At 59.8% G+C, this 21,017-nt stretch overlaps 2 protein-coding genes across 2 annotated transcripts; one reads left to right on the plus strand and one right to left on the minus strand.

Annotated features, from left to right (window-relative positions):
- On the minus strand, positions 1-3,150 carry CRYBA4 (crystallin beta A4). The gene is made up of 5 exons (XM_067539354.1): positions 3,112-3,150; positions 1,970-2,088; positions 1,288-1,429; positions 577-719; positions 1-253 (listed from the first exon to the last, which is right to left on the minus strand). The coding sequence occupies exons 1-5, from the start codon at positions 3,148-3,150 to the stop codon at positions 106-108; spliced, it is 591 nt and encodes a 196-aa protein (XP_067395455.1). The 3' UTR covers positions 1-105.
- An 8,182-nt stretch (positions 3,151-11,332) lies between these two features.
- CRYBB1 (crystallin beta B1) lies at positions 11,333-20,177 on the plus strand. Its single transcript, XM_067539931.1, has 5 exons — positions 11,333-11,473; positions 13,018-13,241; positions 18,023-18,155; positions 18,884-19,026; positions 19,849-20,177. The coding sequence occupies exons 1-5, from the start codon at positions 11,333-11,335 to the stop codon at positions 20,027-20,029; spliced, it is 822 nt and encodes a 273-aa protein (XP_067396032.1). The 3' UTR covers positions 20,030-20,177.
- Positions 20,178-21,017: the final 840 nt, after the last annotated feature.

Consider the following 21,017-nt stretch of genomic DNA (forward strand, 5'->3'; position numbering starts at 1 on the left):
TTGAGTGAGCAAAGAGGGCGCCTGAGCCGGGCGGGGGCCAGACGAACGCGGGGAAGCCGCTGAGGGGCAGGAAGGGGCGGGGGGCGGCCGTGCGGTTTGCGGCGCTTATTGCTGGATCCTCCGGATGGACTGAACCTGAGACGTCTGTGCGTGAGAGCCCCACTCCTGGAAGCGCTTGTACTCGCCCGCGTGACGGTCGCACTCCACAATGTACTGGAAACCCCGGTACCCAGGGAACTGGGAGCAGACCCAGCTGCGGAAGAAGCACAGGGGAAGCCATCGCCTTGGAGCCAGAACCCACCCCAGAGGAGCAGGGAGGGTGGCAAGCGGGGGCCGCAAGACTGGGCCCCACACGCTACAGCATGTGGGGGGGGGGTCTGAACCGCCGGGGCCCTCGGCCCTCAGGGTCCTACCAGTTCTCCCCAGCCACAGCTTCCCACTCTGGGACCCGGCTGGGGCCCTGAGTCCTGGCCTGGGGGCCTGGCCGCTCCATGGCAGGGGGGTGCTGCTGCAGTGCGGTGCCGGGTCAGCGTGTGGGGCTCAGCGAGCTCTCCCGCCCCCTCGGGAGGTACTCACGCGCCAGAGTGAGCGCGGAAGGAGCCCACCGCGCTGCTATCCCAGCCCATGGCCGGCAGGGAAGGGTAGTCGTCGTTTAGCTCCGCTTTCCGCCCCAGGAAGTTCTCCCACTCGAAGATCGTCATCTTGCTGTCCCGGTGACTCTGCAGCGAGGGGACAGGGAGATCTCACGTGGGCTGGGCCTGCCTGCTCCACAGGGCCGCCCTGCCCCAGCTGGGAGCCGGGGCTCAGAGCAATTCCCAGGGCACCTGCAACGCACCCCTGTTCACCTCCTGGCAGCCGGAGGCCTGGGCGAGCTCGGAGGTGGGCTGAAGCGTCAGGAATGCCAAGCCGCTCTCCGTGGCCCCGCTGCAGAGGTCTCGGTGCCTGAGCCCAGCCTTGGCATGCCTTGCCGGGCGAGCCTGGGGGCGCCGGGCCAGTGCCGTGCAGCGCCCCTCACAGACAGGGGAGCAGGAGCCAGCCCCCTCAGCGCCAACGCCCGCGTCTGGGTGGCCCGTGCCCGGGGCTGGGGCCGCACCAGCCTCTCCCCCATGGGCCGGGCACAGCGGGAATGTGGGACGCGGCCTGAGAGACCGGGAAACTGGCAAGGACCCTGGCTGCCCAGGCCATCATAGCGCTGAGTGGCGGCCCCAGGGAGAGCAGGGCTGGAGGGGTCACGGCTCTGGGGGTGGGGGAGCCGGGCCCAGGGGGCAGTCGGCCAGCCCTACTCACGGCACAGGCGATGGGGCGGAAGGAGCTCATCCTCCCCACACGGTAGGCGTTGCTGCCGCTCCAGGCCTCCCAGCCTGGGTACTCGCCTCGCTCCAGAACGAACTGCTGCCCCTGGAAGCCCGCGTGCTCGAAGCCTGCCCACCTGCGGGAAGCCAGAGAGTGGGTGGGCTTGGGAGATCGGGGCCAGCCCCCCTCTTCTCACCCGGGAGGGCCCAGGCGACCGCGGCAGCCTGGGGCCGGGGCAACGGGCTGTGGCGTATCCGCCAGGCACCTGAGCTGGGATGGCCGGCCGGCCAGCTCTGCACCTTTGCCCACTCCCTGACTCCGCTCGGGGTCCCAGGACCCTGCTGGCCACTCCCTGCCAGCCTGTGGAGAGATGGGGTCAGCAGGGGCAGCCTGGCACGCGGCTGAGCAAGGGGTGGATGGATGTGCCCTGGGCAAGCTACGCGGGGCTGGGCCGCTGCTCTCCATGGCTGGGGCTAGCAGCCCCTCGGGACAGGTTTGCCCCACGCCGGGAAGCAGGACCATTTCCCAGGGAAAAACGCCAAGTCTCTGGGGTGACAAAAGATCACTGAAATTCCCTGCGGCCGCCATCGCCCCCCGGGACGCAGCATCCTGCAGGGGTGGCGGATTGGGAACGGGGGTGCGACGGGGAGCAGGGCAGGGACGTCCCGGGACTCACGCGCCACTCTCAACCTTGACGGAGCGGATGGTGGGGAGGCCGCAGGCCGTGACGTCATAGCACTCGGCGGCGAACTCCTGTCTCCGGCCCTGGAAGAGCTCCTCATCCCACACCACGATCTGGGGGAGGACAGCCGGGATTAGGGGCCTCCAGCATCACAGAGCGGCGCTCCTGGAGTGGCCAGCGCCTCCCACCACCCTGGGGGCAGCTCCCACGCTGCAGCACCTGGGTGCCAACCCCTTAGACACCACTGCTGCAGATCAGCACCTGCCCCGTGAGCCTGCCAGGCCCGGTAAATTGCAGCGGGGCGAGCTGTGCTACAGGGGGGCCTGGCAGACAGGGGCTGCAGCCCCAGGGAATCTGACTTGAGCCCTTGGCCCTGGCATCAGCGGGATGGGCACTGCACTCGGCTCGCCACCATCCCGTGGCACTGCTGAGCCTGGCTCGCTGGCCCTGCCCCAGCCGTCGGGCTGGCAGAGACTCTGCGGAGCTGGGAATTATCCCCACTTTGCACTCAGCCAGGGAGGAGCAAAGTAGCTGGGCCCGATGCACCGAGACGGAGCCCAAACCTGCTGCGTCCAGTGCTCGGCTGCAGCGAGCAGGGGGTGCAAAACACCCTCAAACTAAACCCCACCACCCCTCCCTCCTGAGCCTGCTGGAGGAGACCGGGCAGCGCGGAGCTGGTGCCCTCCGGCCTGTGCCCCGCAGCCCCCACTGGCCGTTATCGGAGCTGGGACAGGCCTGAGACAGCAGCCACCAGAGAAAAGAGGGTGAGCCTGGCTAGTGCCGATTTCTGTCCATGGGTGTTCACCAGGCTGGGGCCGAGGGAGTCGTCCCCTCGCCCCCTTCCGGGCCGATCGGCAGCGGGGGGGACGAAGGGGGTGTCAGACTAAACTCTCACCCTTTCCCGGCCAGCTACCGCAGCCTGCCCCCTCTTCCCCGCCTTGCCGTGTCTGAGCCGCGCCGTGGGCGCAGGCTCCGTGGGACCGGCCCGGGTGCATTTCCGCTTCACCATGCAAACATCCCAAGTGCTGGTGAAAAGACAGCGAGCGGGTCCTGTTGCCCAGGCAGCAGCACGGGCTCTGGTGCTGAACCAGCAGTGGGCGATTCTCCTGCCGAGACCCCGCCTGGCCTGGCCGTACCTTCCAGAGGCCAGAGAACTTAGTGCACTGGTGGCTCATTATGGCTCTGTCCTGGGGGGAAATGAGAAAACCAGAGGCTTAAAATCTGCTCCACGCAAGTTTGTGTTGTTGGCAACTAGCTGCAGGCTGCCGGGGCTGGAGGGGCGAGGTCGCCCCACAGAGCAGCTGCCTCCCCTGGCCATTGCTAAGCCCACGAGCCCTATAGTCTGGGGTCGCTCCGGGAGCCCACTGTCTGAGGGCTGCCATACAGACCAGGCCCAAGGCCTGCGCTTACCCTCCTGCGGGCAGGCAGAGCAAACCAAAGCTTCACGGAGCCACTGGTGTTCAGAGGGCATCCTAAATCCCACCCCAACCGTGGCCCGGGACGACCGGCGGCACCACCTGGGCATGGGGCATGGCCCTGAGCTGCTGTCAGCGGGCGGGGCTGAGTCCTGCTGTTGGCGCCAAGGCGAGGAGAGCCAGGGTGGATGGCTGAGGTCTGTGGGTGTAACCCGGCGCTGCACGGACCTCGAGAGCGCCATGGCGCCCACTGAGACCCCAGACACTTTCCCGCACCTGCCAGGCCTGCAGCTCCCACGGGAACCACCGTTCTGCGGGGAGTCGGGCTCCTTCCTGCCCAGGCCAGGCCCAAGGAGAGCCCTTCACGGGGGCTGGCGCCTCGGGCTGCGGGCAGGGCCAGGCAGGGCCACGGAACCGAGAAATGAGAGTGTGTCCCGGCCTGGGCGGCTCTGCTGGGCTCTGCCTGGTGCCAGGCCCAGGCTTTGGCCAGTCTGAGCTCAGTCAGGGCCATTCCCTGCCCCTGCGCCTGCTTGCTCTCCCACTCAGTTGTCATTGTAAAAACCTCCCGCTGGGGCTGCCACTGCAGGAAGCATCCTAGGCAAGGTCCCGCAGAGAGGGGCTCAGTCCCAGTTTGACGGTGGGTGGGGGAGGGTTTGCAAAGGGCCAGCAGCCCCCCCGGCGCTTACGGTCCCAGCCGCTCGCCTGATCAGGAGGCAGCCGACAGACACAATTATTTTGTAGGCAGCAGCAAAAACTAACTAGTGTCGTCAGCTATAACAAGAGGCTCTGGGGCCAGGCGCTGCCAGGAGAGAGCAAAGCAAAGCTGAGTTCAGCCCCTGGGGGCTGGGCTGCAGCTGAGATGCAGTCACCAGGAGGGGGCCATGAGATTGGGCTTCGTGTCTGGGTCCCAGCTCCCCCCACACCCGTGTGCCTTCCGCGTGAGCCCCTCCCTCGCCTACGAAAGCGCCCAGGTCTGCAGACAACAGCAGTGACGAGGCATCCGAGGCTGCCCGGCTGCAAGGGCACCGTGCTGTAGGCGGGGGGGCCCCTGCTGCTCCCCACGTCCCCACGGGATCCAGGGCACAGGCTGGCCGGGGGGCTGGGGCGCTGTCTCACCCCCACATGGTGGGGGCAGCAGGAGGGCAGGCCCCTCTCACCACGGTACCCAGGGTATTTTGTCTTGCCTGGGCGCTGACAGACCTGCACGTTGGAGACTGGAGGCCGGGCTGGCTGAGCGTGGGGCCGTAAGGAGAACAGGAGAGCCAAGGGACGTCAGCGAACGATGGCCCCCCACCCCCCGTAGGACCGTGTGGCTCTGGGTGTTGTGTCCTCGCTGCAGGGGAGGGGAGCCTGGACTGGTTGGAAGCCCCTTGGCTTTGTGGTGCTGTCGGACACGGGGTCAGAGACCTAGGGCAGAAACGCACGCCTGGGGCGCCCTGGGGCCCATGGAGCCAGCCACGCTGCGGAGTTGCTGTCTGTGCATGTCCCCGGGCGCTCTGAGCTCAGACAGGGGCAAGCCGCAGGGCTCTGAACTGCTGCCACGCCCAGCACAGGACACAGCGGAGAGCGCTAACCCCACAAAGCTCTGGCCGGGAACTCTGCGCCCTTCTCTGCCACCTCCTCTGGCACCGCCGGCTCCGCTCTGAGAGGTGCGGGGTGCCGGGGCAGAGCGGTGTTGCCGGCAGCGGGCACGGCGTGCTCCCGAAGGGCAGGCTTTCCTCCATCAGCATGGCTAGGTGCTGCCCTGTGTCCGATGGCAGGGCCAGCGGGCTCCTAGGGCCGGACGCCCTGCTCCAGGACAGAGTTCTTGGACCCCCGCCAGCAAACGGCTGCTCCTGCTCAGTCTGACCCTCCCGCTCCTCCTCCCGGGAGAATCCCCGGCCCCTCGGGTGCCCAAGCAAGCCGCCCCTCCAGCTCCAAGTCAAAGAGCCTCCGGAGGCGAGCGTGCTCCGAGGGCAGCTGCTCCCTGCACTTACCTGCTGAGGAGCGGCTGGACTGTCCGGGGAGACACCTGGCCAACATCCCTCCGGTTGGGTTTTTATAGCCTCCGCATGGACACAGAGACAGGCAGGGCATTGCAGAAACCCCTGGCTCAGCACATGGGGAGGGAGGGACCTCGGGCTGTTCTGTAGAGGAGCGAACGCACGGCAGGGGCCGGCGGGGCCAGGCTCCCTGCTCAGCACAGAGCCTTCTCCCTGCCCTTGGCTCGTTCCCGAGGACGGCAGACAGCTGCGCCTTGAGATGCCTCCCTAGAGAGCCGGGGCCTCTGACCTCGCTCACCCGACAGCGCCAGCTTCGCTGCCCCATCCAGCGCAGGAGAGTGTCAGGGGCTTTCACGCAGACACAGCCCGCTCCCAGCCAGCGCCAGCCGCACCCCCCGGCTGAGTCGGTGGGTGAGCGACTGGGGGCGGGAAGCAGCGAGCGAGAACCTGAGGATCTCTCTCTAGCCCCCTGCCCAGCACTCTCTGGGCCTGGGCTCTCGTCTGCTTCTCCGCACGGGCCACGTGTGAATGAGACGCTCCTAGACGGGAAGAACCAAGAGCTCTGGTCTCGCGGGAAGGGCCAAAGCCACCGTCCAGCAGCTCTGCCAATACCGCTCAGTCCCAGCACGTGGTCCTTTGCCTCTCCCGTCCAGGCAGCTGAACAGGCTGGGTGGTTTGTTACCTGCAGGTCCGGGACGTAGGAGAACCCTTCCAAACTCACTCCTGCAGCTGCTTCCCTGCCACTCACTGCTGAGACCCCCGCCTCCATCACAGCCAGCCTCTGTATGAGGGCGGGACTCGGCCTCCTTGCTGGAGCACAGCTGGATGGGACGAAGCGGGCATTTTTTGTCATATTGGTATGCAGCCTCTGTGTGCCTCAGTTTCCCCCGTGTGCTGCCGCGTCACCTAGGGGGCAGAAAGGGTTCCTTGCTCTCTGCAGAGGCTCACAGCCAGAGGTGTGAATGGCTCGTAGCTGTCTGTGAAGCCATGACTCTGGGCTCCCTCCTGGGCGTGTGAGTCTATGCACAGGCTTTGCACGGCACAGTAGGAAGTGGGGAAGGGACCGTAACTCCTGAGTCGGGCAGGGGGATCTGACTCCTCCCTATAACAGAACCACCACACAGTGTGCAGCCAGGGCCGTAGCAGAGGATAGGAAGGGAAAGCCTCGGGGTGGTAGCCTCACCCTGGCCTGCGAAACCTCGCTGGTGCTCGACCCCTTTTTGCCTGGAGCCCTAGACTGCGTTAATGCCCTGCCCGAGGGCCTGGGCTCCTGGACTCCTGGAGGGACTGCCTGGCTACAGACCAGCCCCCTAACAGTTGGCTGTCCTGCCCTGCCAGAAGGGCCAGGCACCTAGGTGGACGTGAGCCCCGCACGTTTCTCTCTGGGGACTCTCTTTACTATGGATTGTGAAGAGAAGAGGCGTTGCCTGCCCTGATCTGTTACCCTGGGTTTTGTGGCACACTGGTCCACCCTCTATGGGGAGAGGGGGCTGTGCAGTCCGGATGACCTCCCCCTCCGGGATGGGCTGGCGAGAGTAGTCAGGAGGGCGTTAAACTAGTAGCAAAAGGGGAGGGTACAGAGAGGGAAGAGATGAGCAGAATTGGCACAGATTGGCACAGAATGGAGATGGTGAGACCAGAATTACTCAAGGAAGCAGAGGACACGAAGAGAAGAAATTCCCTACGTCCCCCATGCTAGGAGCCTGGGTCACAAACAAGAGGAACTGCAGTTGCTCATTTCTGAGCATCAAGTCGAGCTAGTTGGTGTTACTGAAAGCTGGGGGGATAATGTCAAAACCGATGGTCAGAACCGATTTCGGAAGGAGAGCGTGCACAAAAGGGGAGGGGGGAAATGCCACTCTGTCAAAAATGGCATTCGCTCTTTTCGAGTCACTGATACACCAGGAGGAAATGATCTGAGATCTTTATGGCTCAACGTCCTGATAGATAAAGCACAAGATGGGGTATTAATTGATGTCTGCTACAGACCACCACATCACACTAGGGACAGGATGACAGCCTCCTGACACACCTATCTATGATGTGTAGGAATAAAAACAACGGGGGACTTCAATGTGAGTGACACTTGCGGGGGGTCGCATGGTGCCAGCACTAAAACATCCTTGGAATTTCTAAACCTTACAGAAGACAATTTCCTAACTCGAAATGTGCTCCATCCAACACCAAGGAATGCTGTATTAGACCATGTCTTGACAGATAAAGAGGAACTGGTCATAGAACTCAAAGATAGTGGTTGCTTAAGTGCAGATAATCATGACTTGATTACATTTGTGATGTACAAACAGAATAAAGTCCAAACCAGTAATGTGTACACTTGCTGCTTTAAATGAGCCATTTTCACAAAGCTGAATAAGTTATTCTGGGTCAGATCAGTTGGGAGAGAGAATTTAAACAGAAAAATGTGACTGATACTTAGGAACTGTTTAAGAACATTTTCTAGATGCCCCAAAAGCCACAATCCCACAGCTGAGAAAGAAGGCCACACTGATTAAAAAAGCAGCCTGCATTAGAGAGGAAGTGAAAACAGCTGTAGAAAATGTAAAAACAAGATATAACAAATGGAAAACGGGAAGTTGATAGCAAGGAATATAAACTAGGAGCTAGAAATTGTAGAAAATCTTTAAGGGAACCTACAGGACACACAGGAAGATCTATGGGCAGCAGAATTAAGGACAATAAGAAGATGGTTTTAAGTATATTAGGAACAAAAAGAATCCTAACAATGGTATTTGTCCATTACTAGTTGGAAAGGGTAGCATTGTCAATAATACTGCAGAGAAGTTCAATGCCTATTTCTGTTCTGTGTTTGGGAAAAAGCCAGCTGAGGTAGTCATATCATATGCTAATTAAATACTTACTGTTGGAATGGAAAGTAAGAAGGATGTTAAGCAGAAGCTACTAAAGTCAGACATTTTAAAATGAGCAAGTCCAGATAACTTGCATCCAAGAGTTTTAAAAGAGCTGGCCGAGGAGTTCTCTGAACCATTAATGTTGATTTTTTTTTCCATAAATCTTGGAGCACTGGGGAAGTTCCAGAAGAACGCTAATGTTGTGACAATATTTAAAAAGGGTAAATGCAATGACCCAGATAGTCATAAGCTGTCAGTCTGACCTAGATCCTGGGAAAAACAATGGAACATCTGATAAAGGAGTTGTTCTTTAATAAAGAAGTAAAGGAGAGTAGTCTAATTAATACCAGATGTGGAGAATGTGGGAGATTTCTGCATTATTTTAATGAAATATTGTGTGTGACCCTGTATACCTGTTTTAATCTTGTGCTGCTTGTTACCTGACCTCAAGGAGTTAACTTCTTTCCAAAGTCCTTCACTGGGAGTGAGGAATGGGTGGTCAGTGGGCTAACAGGTGCCAGGTAGCCATGTCCGGGCTGGGCGAGTGGACTATCAAAACCCAGAGCCATCAGAATAGCTCTAACTGAGCGGTGCAGTGGATGTGCTAGAGAAGGTGACCAAACCAAATGAGCCAGTAACCAGATACCAGGTCACTGGGTGTGGGCTTGGCTCACCTGACCAGGCTGATTGGGGTTGCAGCTGACAAAGGGCTCTGAGCCGGGGCCTTACAGAGGGAAGAGCTATTTGAGAGAACAGAAGAAGGACCCTGACTGCAGGCAGGGGTCAGAGCGAGAGATTCCAAGCTTGAGAGAAGCCATCAGCTGTGAGGGGGACCCTGGCCTCACTAGATGACTCTGGCCGTATCTCCGAAAACTCTCAGGAATGGGGAGAGCAGGAAGGGCATGGAGGTGTGTCATTGTTTTGGCTGGGTCTGTATGTCCCAATGCAGTGGGTGGGTTGCCTAGTAAGACGCTTGGGAACTACTGATCTAGCCAATCAAGGTCTAGCGTGAGTCAATGTGGGAAGCAGAAGCTAGAAATGGGGTGCCAATTTTGAACCGTGAGGCTAAATAACCCTTGAGCAGCTCCCCAAAGGGTTCTCCATCTCTGGCGATTTTTAAATCAAGGGATCAGATGGTTTTCTGATAGATCTGCTCTAATTCAACCACAGCTAGGGGACGTGAAGCAGGAATTATTTCAGGCAAGTTCTATGGCCTGTGTTATACAGGAGGCCAAACCAAATGATTACGCTGCTCCCTTCTGGACTTAAAAATCGACGGCTCTGTGAGACGGTCTTTAAAGTGCACGGCCAGAGCACGGGTCTGACCGGGAATCAGCTGGAGACAGGAAGCTCCCAGCGTGCCAAAGGGAGGCGGCGATGGACAGGCCCGTCTCACTGACACCCGGGTATGGGCCGCTGCGGTGGAACAGGGCCCCAGCAGACACTGCCAGGGCTGCACGGATCATGTCATCTGGTTATGAGGGAGGAAGGACAGCTTAGTGCAGTGGTTCCCGGTCCGGGGGCCCACGGGGGCCAAAACTGACCCGCGGGGGCTTTCAGAGTGACCCACAGCTCCCCTCCCGCTGGCTGCAGAAGGGAGTCGCCGCCTGAGGACCCCGGTGGAGTGCATTGCCGTAGGTAGGGCTACAGGACCCCTACATTCGATTCCTGCCCCAGCGAGAGGCTTCCTGTGTGACCCTGGACAGGCCGCGTCTCTCCGGGCGTCCGATCCCCGGGGTACCCTGCGAATAACAGCTCTGCCCTAGAGCACGGGGCGTGGGGAGGGCGATGCTGCGAGGGGCTGGAAAGTGGCCCTGTCAGGCCTTTCCGTTGTGCGAGGGCTCACAATGGAAATGCTGGGCTCAGCAGCGGTGCCTGGGGCCCGAGGGAGGTTTCCGGCTCACCAGGCACTCTGCAGTGGGTGCTGACTGCGAGCCTCAGGGCAGAGACTGATGAGCCGGCACTTCCATTGTGTGCCGGCCGGGGCTCTGCCCTCGCCAGCCTATAAAGTGGGGGCGGCACCGGACCCCGACGCACAAGTCTGCTCATCCTGCCAGGAAGCAGCAGCTGTCCAGGTAAGAAGATGACGAAGCGCCTTGGCAAGCGGCTGGCAGGGCAGAGGGCCTGGCCCAGGGAGCAGGGACAGACCCTGGGCAAGCGGCTGGTGGGGCCAGCGACTCTCTGAGACCGAGGGGGATTGGGATGGGCCGCACAGAGGCTCAAGCTCACAGCCTCATGGCCGCAGACTCCAGGACACGGCGGTGCAGCGCCCGTGCTCTCTGAACGAGGTGTGGAGACTGGCCAAGCGGGGCGAAGGGGCGGCACAGCTGTCTGACGAGCAGGGTGGGACCAGAGGTGGGCACAGGTGTCTCCAGCTCCTGGACACATCTGGGCTGATGTGCGCTTTGCCAGGCGGAGGTGCCCCCTCCCCTTGCTACAGCAGGGACTGTGGTGCCCCGGGCCAGGGTCCTGGCTTGCCCCGTTGGCGAGGTGCCAGGCGCTGCGCCCCATTCTCCCCACACATCCCTGATACGCCAGGATGGGCCGCGCCAGCTGTGCGATGGGCTCCCCGAGTCACACGGCACCTGTCAGCTCTTGGCCGGGCTGCCCCTGACGATGAGGTTCAGGTTCCTGAGGGCCTGCTTGTCTGTGTGCGGAGCAGTTCCCCTGCCCCAGCACGCCCGTCCCCACAAGCGCTAGCCCCTGGCAGCGGGCCATGTGCAGAGTGACCCCATGGCATGGGCAGGGCCCGGGAATTCTCCCAGCTCCAGCTGTGACTTGCCAGTCAATTGCAAAAGAAGCCAACAGCTAAAGGGGTGCAAAGAGGCAGCGTGAGCCTGGGGCCCCCCAGCCCCGCACGTGAGGGACACAGCCCATCTGTGGCCGGGGAATCGCAGCGCTCCTTGGGGGGCGAAGGCCGGTTGCTGGCTCCCCGGGCCAGCGGTGAACTGCTGGGTGATGGGTGGAGCAGGCCGAGGGGCGAGAGGACGCCGGCCCCCGCTGGCTGCTCATTGTGTTCCTGCGACACACGCGCTAACCTGCAAACCATGTCTCCCTTCTGTGCCCGTCTGACCTGAGCCGCACCCAGCCATGTCAGACGCCAGGAAACCCGCCGTCCCCAGCCACGCAGCTGACGACAAGCAGAAGGGAGGCCTGGGCCCAGCTCCAGCTCCGGACCGCGTTCCCATGTCCAACAGCAAGGCTCAGAGGCCTTCCACGGCAGCTTTCAGGGTAAGCCCCTGGGCGTGAGCAGCCCCTGCCTGGGGCGCTGGGGCGGGTAGCAGGGAGCCTCGGTCCCGGGCAGTGGGGGAGCATCTTGGCAGCCAGGTGCGGTGGCTGGCTGGGGAGTGTCAGGCTAACGAAAGAGCATGTTCTTAGCTCAGGAGCATCATTCCTGGGCCCCGGCTGCCCAGATCCTGCCCCCCCACTAGGGCAGGGCTTCTCCCCACAGGGGCCAGCGCCGTTACCCTGAGCCGGCCGTGGCAGGCCTGCTCCCTGCTCTGGGCTTTGCCTCGCACAGAGGCAGCCACTTGCTGCGCCTGCAGACGCCTCCTCTGAGCAGCCCCGAAATGACGAGGCGGATTCCTGCCGCACCAAGCGCCAGCCCGCGGGATTCTAGGAGTGCCTGCAGTGGAGTGGCTGGCTGGGACTCGCAGAAGGTAGAGAAGGAGACAGGCCCTCAGTTCCCTCCTCCTCTGTCCCAGGGGCAGAGGCAGAGTCAGCCCAGCCAACATGTTTCCTAGGGCTTTAGCCATCTCTGCCTAGAGGCTGAAGACAGGCTGGTGGTAGGGACTGGTTCCAGATGCTCTGTCTGCCCCATGTCGTGGATTTGGGGTCTGAGGCTTCCAGCCATTCCCTCCTTCTCCTGCTGCTAGACAAATACAAGACACCGGGTCTAGGAGCAGGGCAGAAGCTCTCAAGCTGGTGCTGCGGCTGTGAGCTGCAGCTGCTCTTCCCCAGCTCCAGGAGCAGTGCACCGATGGGTAAACCAGATGGCTCTGTGGCGCTAGGATGCGGCCCTGGAATGGCTGGTGGCAGCGGTGTGCTCTGAAAAAGCCTGTGCCGTGGGAGCGGTGAGGAATGGGGAGGAAAGCCGTCCTTCCAGGTACACTCAGGCCACCTCCAGACAGCAAAGGCCACGGCTTTCAACGCAGCTTCTGATTTGGCAACCCTGTGAAAGTGACAGACGCTGCCGGGCGGCCCGTTTCCTGGAGAGGGTGTGTCATTCCCGAGCTCAGCCCCGGCACCCACTCTGGCTGCGCCAGGCATGCCACTTTGGGAGCATTCACACAGGCACGCCCGGGTTTTCGGGTGCAAAACGAGAGTCTGCTTTGAGGCCATTTGCAAATCAGCCCGGGACAAAAAGCAGGAAGGGGACAGCTGTAACTGGAGCCTGGGCCTCCCTAGAGGGGCCTATTCGAGTCAGCACTGTGCTAGAACTACTGGAGACTGGTCCTGGGGCATCGGCTCAGACTGAGCAGGGGTGGGATGGAAGTCCCACCGCATCTCTCCAGGTCCCTGAAATATCCAAGCATGAATCTGAATGGTTGTACGCGGTCAGGGAAGAAACCAGATACCATAGCCCACCCTGTGGCAAGAGAGAGCGATTCAAAACAGGACCGACACGGTAGAACGCCCTTACATTCTCCCACAGCTGCTGCACTTCTCAGGGCCAGCCTGGTGGAGCGTCAGGATGTGGCGGCAGAACCCACCTGCTGCAGGCGCTCGGTGCACAAGCGCGGGCCTGGTGTGTCCTAGCATTTAACTGACTCCAGGGGACGCTGGCACTGATGGCAGCGCAGCAGCTGTGGGAGAAGATCCCCCAGAGGATGGGTTCAAGCCACAACCCCCCTGAGCTCTTTTCCTTTGGCTCCCTACAGATCACCATCTTTGACCAGGAGAATTTCCAAGGCAAGCAGATGGAGCTCACAAACGAGTGCCAGAACCTGGGCGAGCGCGGGTTCGAGCGGGTGCGCAGCGTTATTGTCGGCACTGGACCGTAAGTGACCAGCTGGGGCAGGAGACACACGAGAGGCTTGCGCGTGTTCAGAGAGGTCTCGCAGGCAGAGTGAATGGCAGGGTTCAAAAGACAGCCACTGTGCTAGGGGGCACAACTAAGTGTGCAAAGCCCTACTGCTGACTTCCAGAGCTTATACGATGTTTTCCTCGATGGCTGGGAACCGAGCCCCTTGTGGTCTTTGGAGTCGGCCTGTATCCAGCGCATCAGGCTACATTGAACCATCGCCACAGTCTGCTGTGATAATTAACCTTTTAAATGCGACGCCATGCAATTCCCGGAGCCAGATCATTTAGCATAGGCCCAGGCACTGCAGCGCAGGACGTGTAGGCCCAGACAGTCAGAAGTGGCGGGTGATTTAGGATGCCCAGCTGAGACACCCTTGCTGGGTCTGATGTTGAGAGGCTGGGGACTCAGTGCTTCCTGAAATCAGCCCCTGGGAAGGTGCCACCCAAAATGAAGGCTGTTCAGCTCTCTGGGAAGTCAGATTTGCCCGAATGTGTAGCAGAGGAACTAGAGAGTGTGCATATGTGTGCGTTTGCTGCTGTATTTTGCAGCTGTGTGTCCTGGCCGTTTGCTCTGTGCTTTCATATAGTGAAAACAGGTGCTTCCCCAGGGAATCTTTCCTTCAAATTACATTTGAATCAGGAAATAAAGTAGGAGACGTATCCTGGACTTGGAGGCTTTTAGACACCAGTATAAAAATGTTAAGAGGGGCCCACGCACTGTGATTTGCCCCAGGCCTGCACCCCCCTAGGGATGGCCACGGGGAGCGCTGTTTTCCACTCTGGTGGGCCGCCAGTGCCTGCTCGTACCTCACAAGTTCCCGCCTGTGTGAGGAGAACAGCACTTGACCCGCCGTCAGGCCATAGTGATTGGCTGGCGTTGGCCTTTGCTCCTATACGGAGGAAGAGAAGGAGGAAGGAGGGGAGAAACAGCAGGGGGTTTTGTGATCTGCCACAGCCACACAGCACTGCAGAACTCAGAACTCTCCTGCTGTACGAGAAATACAGTCGTCCAGCGGTAAAGGGGGAAAAGATTGTATTTCTCAGAGTGGAACATTGAGTGCTGGGTCCTTATTACAATGTTCAGAAGTTAGGGGCACTTGCTACTGGAAAGGTTGAGAAACACTGGACTAGATACCTCCTGAGGTCCCTTCCAACTCTAATCTTCTCTGATCATCACTGGGGAATGGAGTTCCTGAGAGGGCCTTGGAGTTGACTAGGGTGAGTGTCTATCAGAAAAGGACACAAAACGCATCCTGCAGAAGAGGGAAGTGAATGATCCCTTCTCCACAGAGAACCGTGCAACGCACCAGAGGTGGAAAGAAGCTATTCTGGAGAAAGGCGCAGGGATGCCGTGCAGACTCCATGGCTTTATTACCATCAATTGCATTGAAGAGGGACAGCCGCATCCCTCGGGCAAAGGTTAACCAAAGCTGCAGACTGCCTCCACCCAGTGGCAGTGGGTGGTGCTTCAGTGGGGGGTTCAGGCATTCAGCACCGCACAGCCTCCTGACAGCGGTTTTGCAGCGCCGGTTGTCACCTGAAATGTGAGGTGTTAGGATGGGGTATCACGATGTCGTTGTGGTTCTTGTTAATACTCCATTACCCTTTAGTAGCCCTGCGAACTCCAAGAGTATTATGAAGCTGGGTAAAGACAAAGGGAGTGGTTTGGAGTGATTCCTGAACGTGACCTGGACAGGAAGGTTTAGTTCCCTGGAGGTGAGTCTAACTCACAGAGATCCAGGGCCTGGCTCTCCACTGCCTTCCACCATTTTCATTTGGTAGCCAGTTGCAAGGCATGTGCTGGCCCTCTTATCCTCTCCCCCAACAGGGAACTGGCTCCCTGGCCATGGGGGCCAGATCTCCCTGCCGGCTCAGAGGGTGCCAGCCACGTGGGATAACATTTCCGGGCAAGAAGCACTGAGCCAGGGGAGAGTGGCGGCTCCCGGCTGTGCAGAGATGGAGAATTTAGCTGACACGTTAAAGCTGGCCAGAGCGCATATGTCTTAAGGAGAGATTTGAATGTGGCGTGGCCTTTGTCTATGATTCCTAGTGGCTGAGAAAAGGGAGTCCAACTGGATGTCTGAAAAGCTATTAGGTTCCATTTGTAAAACAAAGAGCGCGAGCAACAAAAAGGAAGCCAGGGGAACATTGCCATCAGGCACTGGCACCGTGGGAAGATTGGCCATAAAAAGAGAGAATGCTCTGAATGCAGGGCAAGCCAAGGCAAAGCCACCCAAGTACTTGGAATAACCACCCACACAGCCTGGGAAACAGGCTGATACCACGCAAGGTGGGGTATGGGAGGGGACAGCCTCAGGACAGCTCCCCGGGTTGTGTGTGAAGCAGCAATGCAGGAAATATAAATATGTGAGGATCAGAGGGATTGCAGGCACTGGCAGTAACATAGGGGTGAATGCCAGAGTCACTGATACCCGTGCAGAGGGGTGATCTTGCTATTAAAAGAGAATCACAGCCTGGTCAACCCCCTCTCTGCCACGGGAAGGGTGTTTCGGTCGCCGTGAGGCAGTCTGGATGTTGTGCAGGAGACCAGGAGACCGCTGCTGGCATTAGGAGTCGAGTCGTGACTGACGCTGGCGGGAGCTTTGCGTCACGTACTTTGAATGACAGATGTAACTTGCATGGCGAGTTTACCCCTGCTTTGTAGATGTACAGTGCGATGTCAGTGCTCAGTGTCGCTGTTGTTGTACAGGACACACAGGGGAAGAAGGAGCAAGATTAAGCTGTAACCCGGAAACCCTGGACGTTTTGGAGGTTACAAACATCGAAAGGGAAGGAGGAGTATGACTAGGCAGGATGCAGACCAGAGGTGGGAAAGCGGGTGCGGGGTACGTGATGCTTGTTTTGTAAAGCCAGGAGAACCCCTGAACGCCAGTATTTCATGGGAGTAGCAAAGGAATGCATCGCTGCCGATGTGCATGGCTATTTGCTTCAAACCTGGGGTTAAAAACGACAGCCCTGACCTACAGAGACTAGAGCCTGCAGCCAGATAGCGCAGTGCAAAGCAGAGGAAGCGCACCAGCGAGGCTGGCCCAGTAACTGTTTGGTTGTCACAAATGACTTGAGAATCAGCCCGTGTAAAATCAAGGGTCTGTAATGGTGCCTGACGCTGGATTAAACCAGCTCTGTACCAGCTCCTTGGTGAGATCCGGGGCTCAGTGAGTGAGCCTCTGAGAGCCCCAAAACTCACACTGCCCTAGCACAGCCACAACCCAATGATTTCACCAGACCTCAGGACCTGCCTACACCAGCGCTCACGTCATTGCTGCTGCTGGTGCTAGTGCTGCTGGGGGAAATCTGCTGGAAAATGCTGGGCGGACATTGCCATGGGATGCAGAAGGCTACATCATCCTATGGCCAGCATCTCCCATGTCTTTGGATGCTGTTCTGGGGAGCAGTTACTGAGTGGACCGAAGCATTGCAGCAGCTGTTATGTCTGGGCAGGAGCTCAGCAGATCTTCTGTAGAGTGCTTGGGGGCAGCGGGAGGGCGGGGGCTATGTGCTATGCTAAGGAAACTGCAGAAGAGAGTTCATGACCCACACGTCCTATGGGAAAACTCAGTAAAGAGGGGAACTGGTCTGAGCAGAGCCCTTGGCTGGAAAACGCACGGCCAGGCCCTGGGTGTCACTGACCCATAGAGCCAAGGTGGCTGGTAGAATCCAGGATCAGCTGAGGAGGTACCAAGAGCACTGGCAATTGCAACTTGCTGCCCTTGGAACGTGAGAGCCCAATGGTGAAAGCCGAGCGGCAGGCCTGGCCGTGCCCCGTCCATCATGGGGATGGAGCTGTCCGAGGGTGTGGGCCTTGGAAGGCAGACTGCGCAGTAAACCCTGACAGCAAACGGTCCTTCCCAGCCCGGGAGCAGGGAATCCGCCAGGTAGAGCTGGATGAGAATAAAGCAGAGCTGGGGAGGGTGAGACCGGGGAGTGCTGGGAGCTGTACGGAAGGTGTAAAGAGAACCACTACGGAGGAAATGTTCATGCCTCGCTGTTCGGATTCAGCACCCAAATCCACAGATAGGTGCCCGCAGACGAGCTCCATGGAGCCCTGAGATCATGCAATGCAGATGGCCAGTGGCAGCATCCCAGCACGTGCCTGATCTGAGGGGCACTGGTGCAGTAGCTCAGGCAGGGCAGCCAAGGTGACACAGCCCATAGAAACTTGGCCTCCCGGCGGGGCAGCATGGACAGCAGGGTGGGCAGAGGCGCTTGGGTAATTTAGCCGAGGGCAATATGCTAATCATTCCTGCCGACTGACAGGGGCTGAGTTCCACACCCCCCCCCCCCCACCCCGGGCCAGCAGAAGCAAGGAGCGGCTGAGAGCAGCGCAGGGAGGCGGTGAGGGCTGTGTCTGTAACAGAGACTCTAGAGAAGTGCAATGGAGCAGTGAGCACAGTGATACGAGGGGCAACGCCCTGGCAGCCGGCCCTGGGCACGCTGCACCGCTGTGGGGCCCTGGACGTCCCCCTGGGTGCCCGGCTCGATCCAGGCGATTCTGACACCGGCACACAGGGCGACAGACGAGGTGGAGGCCGGGAGGTGGTGGTCGATCCCGCCGTGATTAGCAATTCCCAGGCTAGCTCAGCACCTGGCTGTCGAATGAACCTGATCCCAGCCCCCACTGCAGGAGACACGACGGCGCTGCCGTTATTTTTGACCCGTCTCTTGTCTCGTGCCTGTGGCTCTGCGGCCTGCCGGCTGCTGCCTTCCTCACGGTCTGTCCCCCCCTCTCCTCAGCTGGGTGGCCTTTGAGCAGTCCAACCTGCGCGGGGAGATGTTCATCTTGGAGAAGGGGGAGTATCCGCGCTGGGACACCTGGTCCAACAGCTACAGGAGCGACTACTTCCGGTCCCTGCGTCCCATCAAGATGGTGAGAGAGACTCTGGGACTGGAGTGAGACTGGGCTGCTTCTAGGAGTGAAAAGTGAGAGCCGGAGAAGAGCAGAAAACGAGGCTCCGGAGGGGTCAGGCTGCGCGGGGGTGGCTGGATGGAACAGGGCCCCCCATCAGAGCTGAGCCCCACGGCTCTTGGGAGGAAAGCCGAGCCAGTGCCGCCCACCTCCTGGTGCACAGCCTGGTCCAGGGAGCAATGCTGCGGGAGGGAGGGCGCCTCCCGGGCCCCGCGCGTGATCAGCCGGCACCTGCAGCAGCACGGGCTTCTGGCGTTCTCGGATGCCGTGTGGTTTGAGGCGGTCACGAAGCTGCTCCCTTCATCAGCCGTTCAGTGCAGGCAGGGGTTAAGGCGAGGGAGGGTGGGGAGCAGGGTCCCTCTTCTCTGCTCCAAGTGAAGGGAGAGCCCCTCTCCCCCCAGCTTGGGTCGCAGCGCCCCCGCCCCCTTCCCCTCCCCCAGCAGCCCACCCATCCCCCTGCTCCTCGTCTGGAGCAAGGAGCTCCCCTTCCTGGGACTCACCCCAGCGTGCTGGGCTCTGGACCACGTGAGTCGCTTCTGTTGCTGCCGCCTGGCTGCCAGTCCAGCTGCCCCATGCTGGGCTCTGCGCCCTCGTGGGCACCGCATCGGAAGGGCAGGAGGCCACTGGTGCTCTGCCAAGCGAGGGCGGCTCAGCCTTGGTGAGCTGGTTCTACCTGCTGTCTTCCCCAGGAGGCGGATGGCCATAAAATCTCCCTCTTTGAATCTGCTGACTTCAAAGGCAACAAGATGGAAATCCAGGAAGATGACGTGCCCAGCCTCTGGGCTCACGGCTTCCGGGACCGGGTGGGAAGCGTGAAAGTGTCCAATGGAACGTAAGCAGACAGCCTCTCCGCACTCGCTCCCTCTGCCCCACGCCCTGTCGCTGCCCGCAGGCCTCGGGAGCGTGGCATGGGGAGTCCACGCCCAGTCCCCCAGCCTCTGTTTGCTCGTCGCACCTTAGAACCAACAGAAAAATCCTTTGACGGGCCTCCCCGCTGCCCACTGGGTCCCTGGCAGGCTGGCCTCTCCTCTTCACTCTGGGGAAATACCTGTACAGTCTGGAAAGGGATCTGGTGCCTGGGGCAGGTCTATACCCTCCCACATCCATGGGGCAGGCCAGGGGGTGACGGGCTCCAGAGTCAATTCACATTCCTGCACAGTACACCTGGGCGGGGGGCTGGTAATCCTCCAGGCCGGGCCAGGCTGAATGCAGGAGTTTCTGACAGCCTCGCCCTGTCCGGTCACAGCCGATCCAGGAGAGCCGAGGAGCCGACTCAGGGCAGGCAGCACCAGGCATGACGGCCGGGGCTCCCCTGCCTGGCAGCAGGAGCGAGGGGAGCCTGCAGCAGAGGACAGAGCTCTACCATGCCAGCGCCGGGCGCTAGGCTGGCACACGAGAGTGAGCAAAGCCCCCAGGCGGGTGAAAGTCCATGTGATCGATTGTTTCACGTGCACCATCCACCACATGCAGCCTTTGCTCACACTGGCCCCACAGCCTGGCGCTCTGGGCTGCCCACTGCGCCAGGGGTTTACGGCCCTAGTGTTTTGTGGCAATAGACATACAACTGGTGACTCTGATCCCGCTGAGGCCCGGCACCTGTGTGGCCTGTAATATCCTACACCTCTGAGATGCTTTCTTTTGGCTTTCCCTAAAGCTGGGTTGGATATCAGTACCCTGGCTACCGAGGCTACCAGTATCTCTTTGAGAGAGGGGACTTCAGGCACTGGAACGAGTGGTCTGCCTTCCAGCCCCAGATCCAGTCCATCCGTCGCATCAGGGACATGCAGTGGGATCAGAAAGGCTGCTTCACCTCTTCTGAAGCTCCTTCCAACTGAGCACGCGTCCTGCTGGCAAGCAACCGTGGGCCGTGGAGCATCTCGACACCCCGGCTACCTTTTGTGAACAGCCCCCATCTCTCCCCTTGCTCGCGCTCCCCTTCTCAGCACTTTCCTTGTATATTGCACATGTATTGGATTTCTTTACAGTGGGAGGCTAAATCAATAAAACATCAGAAGAGTACAGCAGCCTGGGCGTCTGTTCTGCACTGGACCATCCTCGGGGCATTTCCCATCCCCTCTACCTTCCTTATCCTGTTTAAATAGATCGATGCTCTGAGCTTCAGTGGTGGCCGATGGGGGGCGAAGGGGAACGGTTCTGCAGATGGTTGGGGTTTGAGGGCGGCGTTTGCTCCATGCCGTGGGGAAGCCCAGGGTTTCTAAGAATGGCTCAAAGCTTAGAACAGGACCAACTATTTGACTTTATGGGTCATATTCATCTCTGGTGTAACGGGCCCCCGTTTATCTCCATGCAGAGAACACCCACCCATTGGAGGCCCTGCCCTGTAAGCATATCTACACATGCAGACAGACTCTTCCAGCCTCACGCCTCAGCCCAGCCATTTCACCAGAGCTAGAAAACAAGAGGCATTCCTAAAGTGCCTCAGCTCATACAGCAAGGTTCCCCTTGTGTCACAAGTACAGAGCCCTGGCGATGCAGGAGTCCTGACCTGGAAGGGGTTACAGGGATGACGTGGCATGTACTGGCTGGCACCTCCCTGAATGTACTGGGAATGGCATTCAATGGGATATCAGGTCAGTGGAATCCGTGCAAAACTGATCATTTAGATGCAGATCAATATCCTATGGCTGGGTGATGAAACCTCACCGCATGCTGGCACCAGGTCTGCTGTGGTGGGGACGCGTAAGCTCCCCTTTAAAAACATATCGGTCCCCATCCTTCAGTTCTTTTGAAGACTGCAGGCCTCTGCTCTGAGTGGCTCAGGAGTGACCACAGCCCAATCCATGGTATTAACCCAGTGTGAAA

This window comes from Emydura macquarii, unplaced genomic scaffold, assembly GCF_026122565.2.
Source record: "Emydura macquarii macquarii isolate MOO-44397 ecotype Brisbane River unplaced genomic scaffold, CSIRO-AGI_Emac_v2 contig_554, whole genome shotgun sequence".
In the NCBI taxonomy this organism is placed as follows: Eukaryota; Metazoa; Chordata; order Testudines; family Chelidae; genus Emydura; species Emydura macquarii.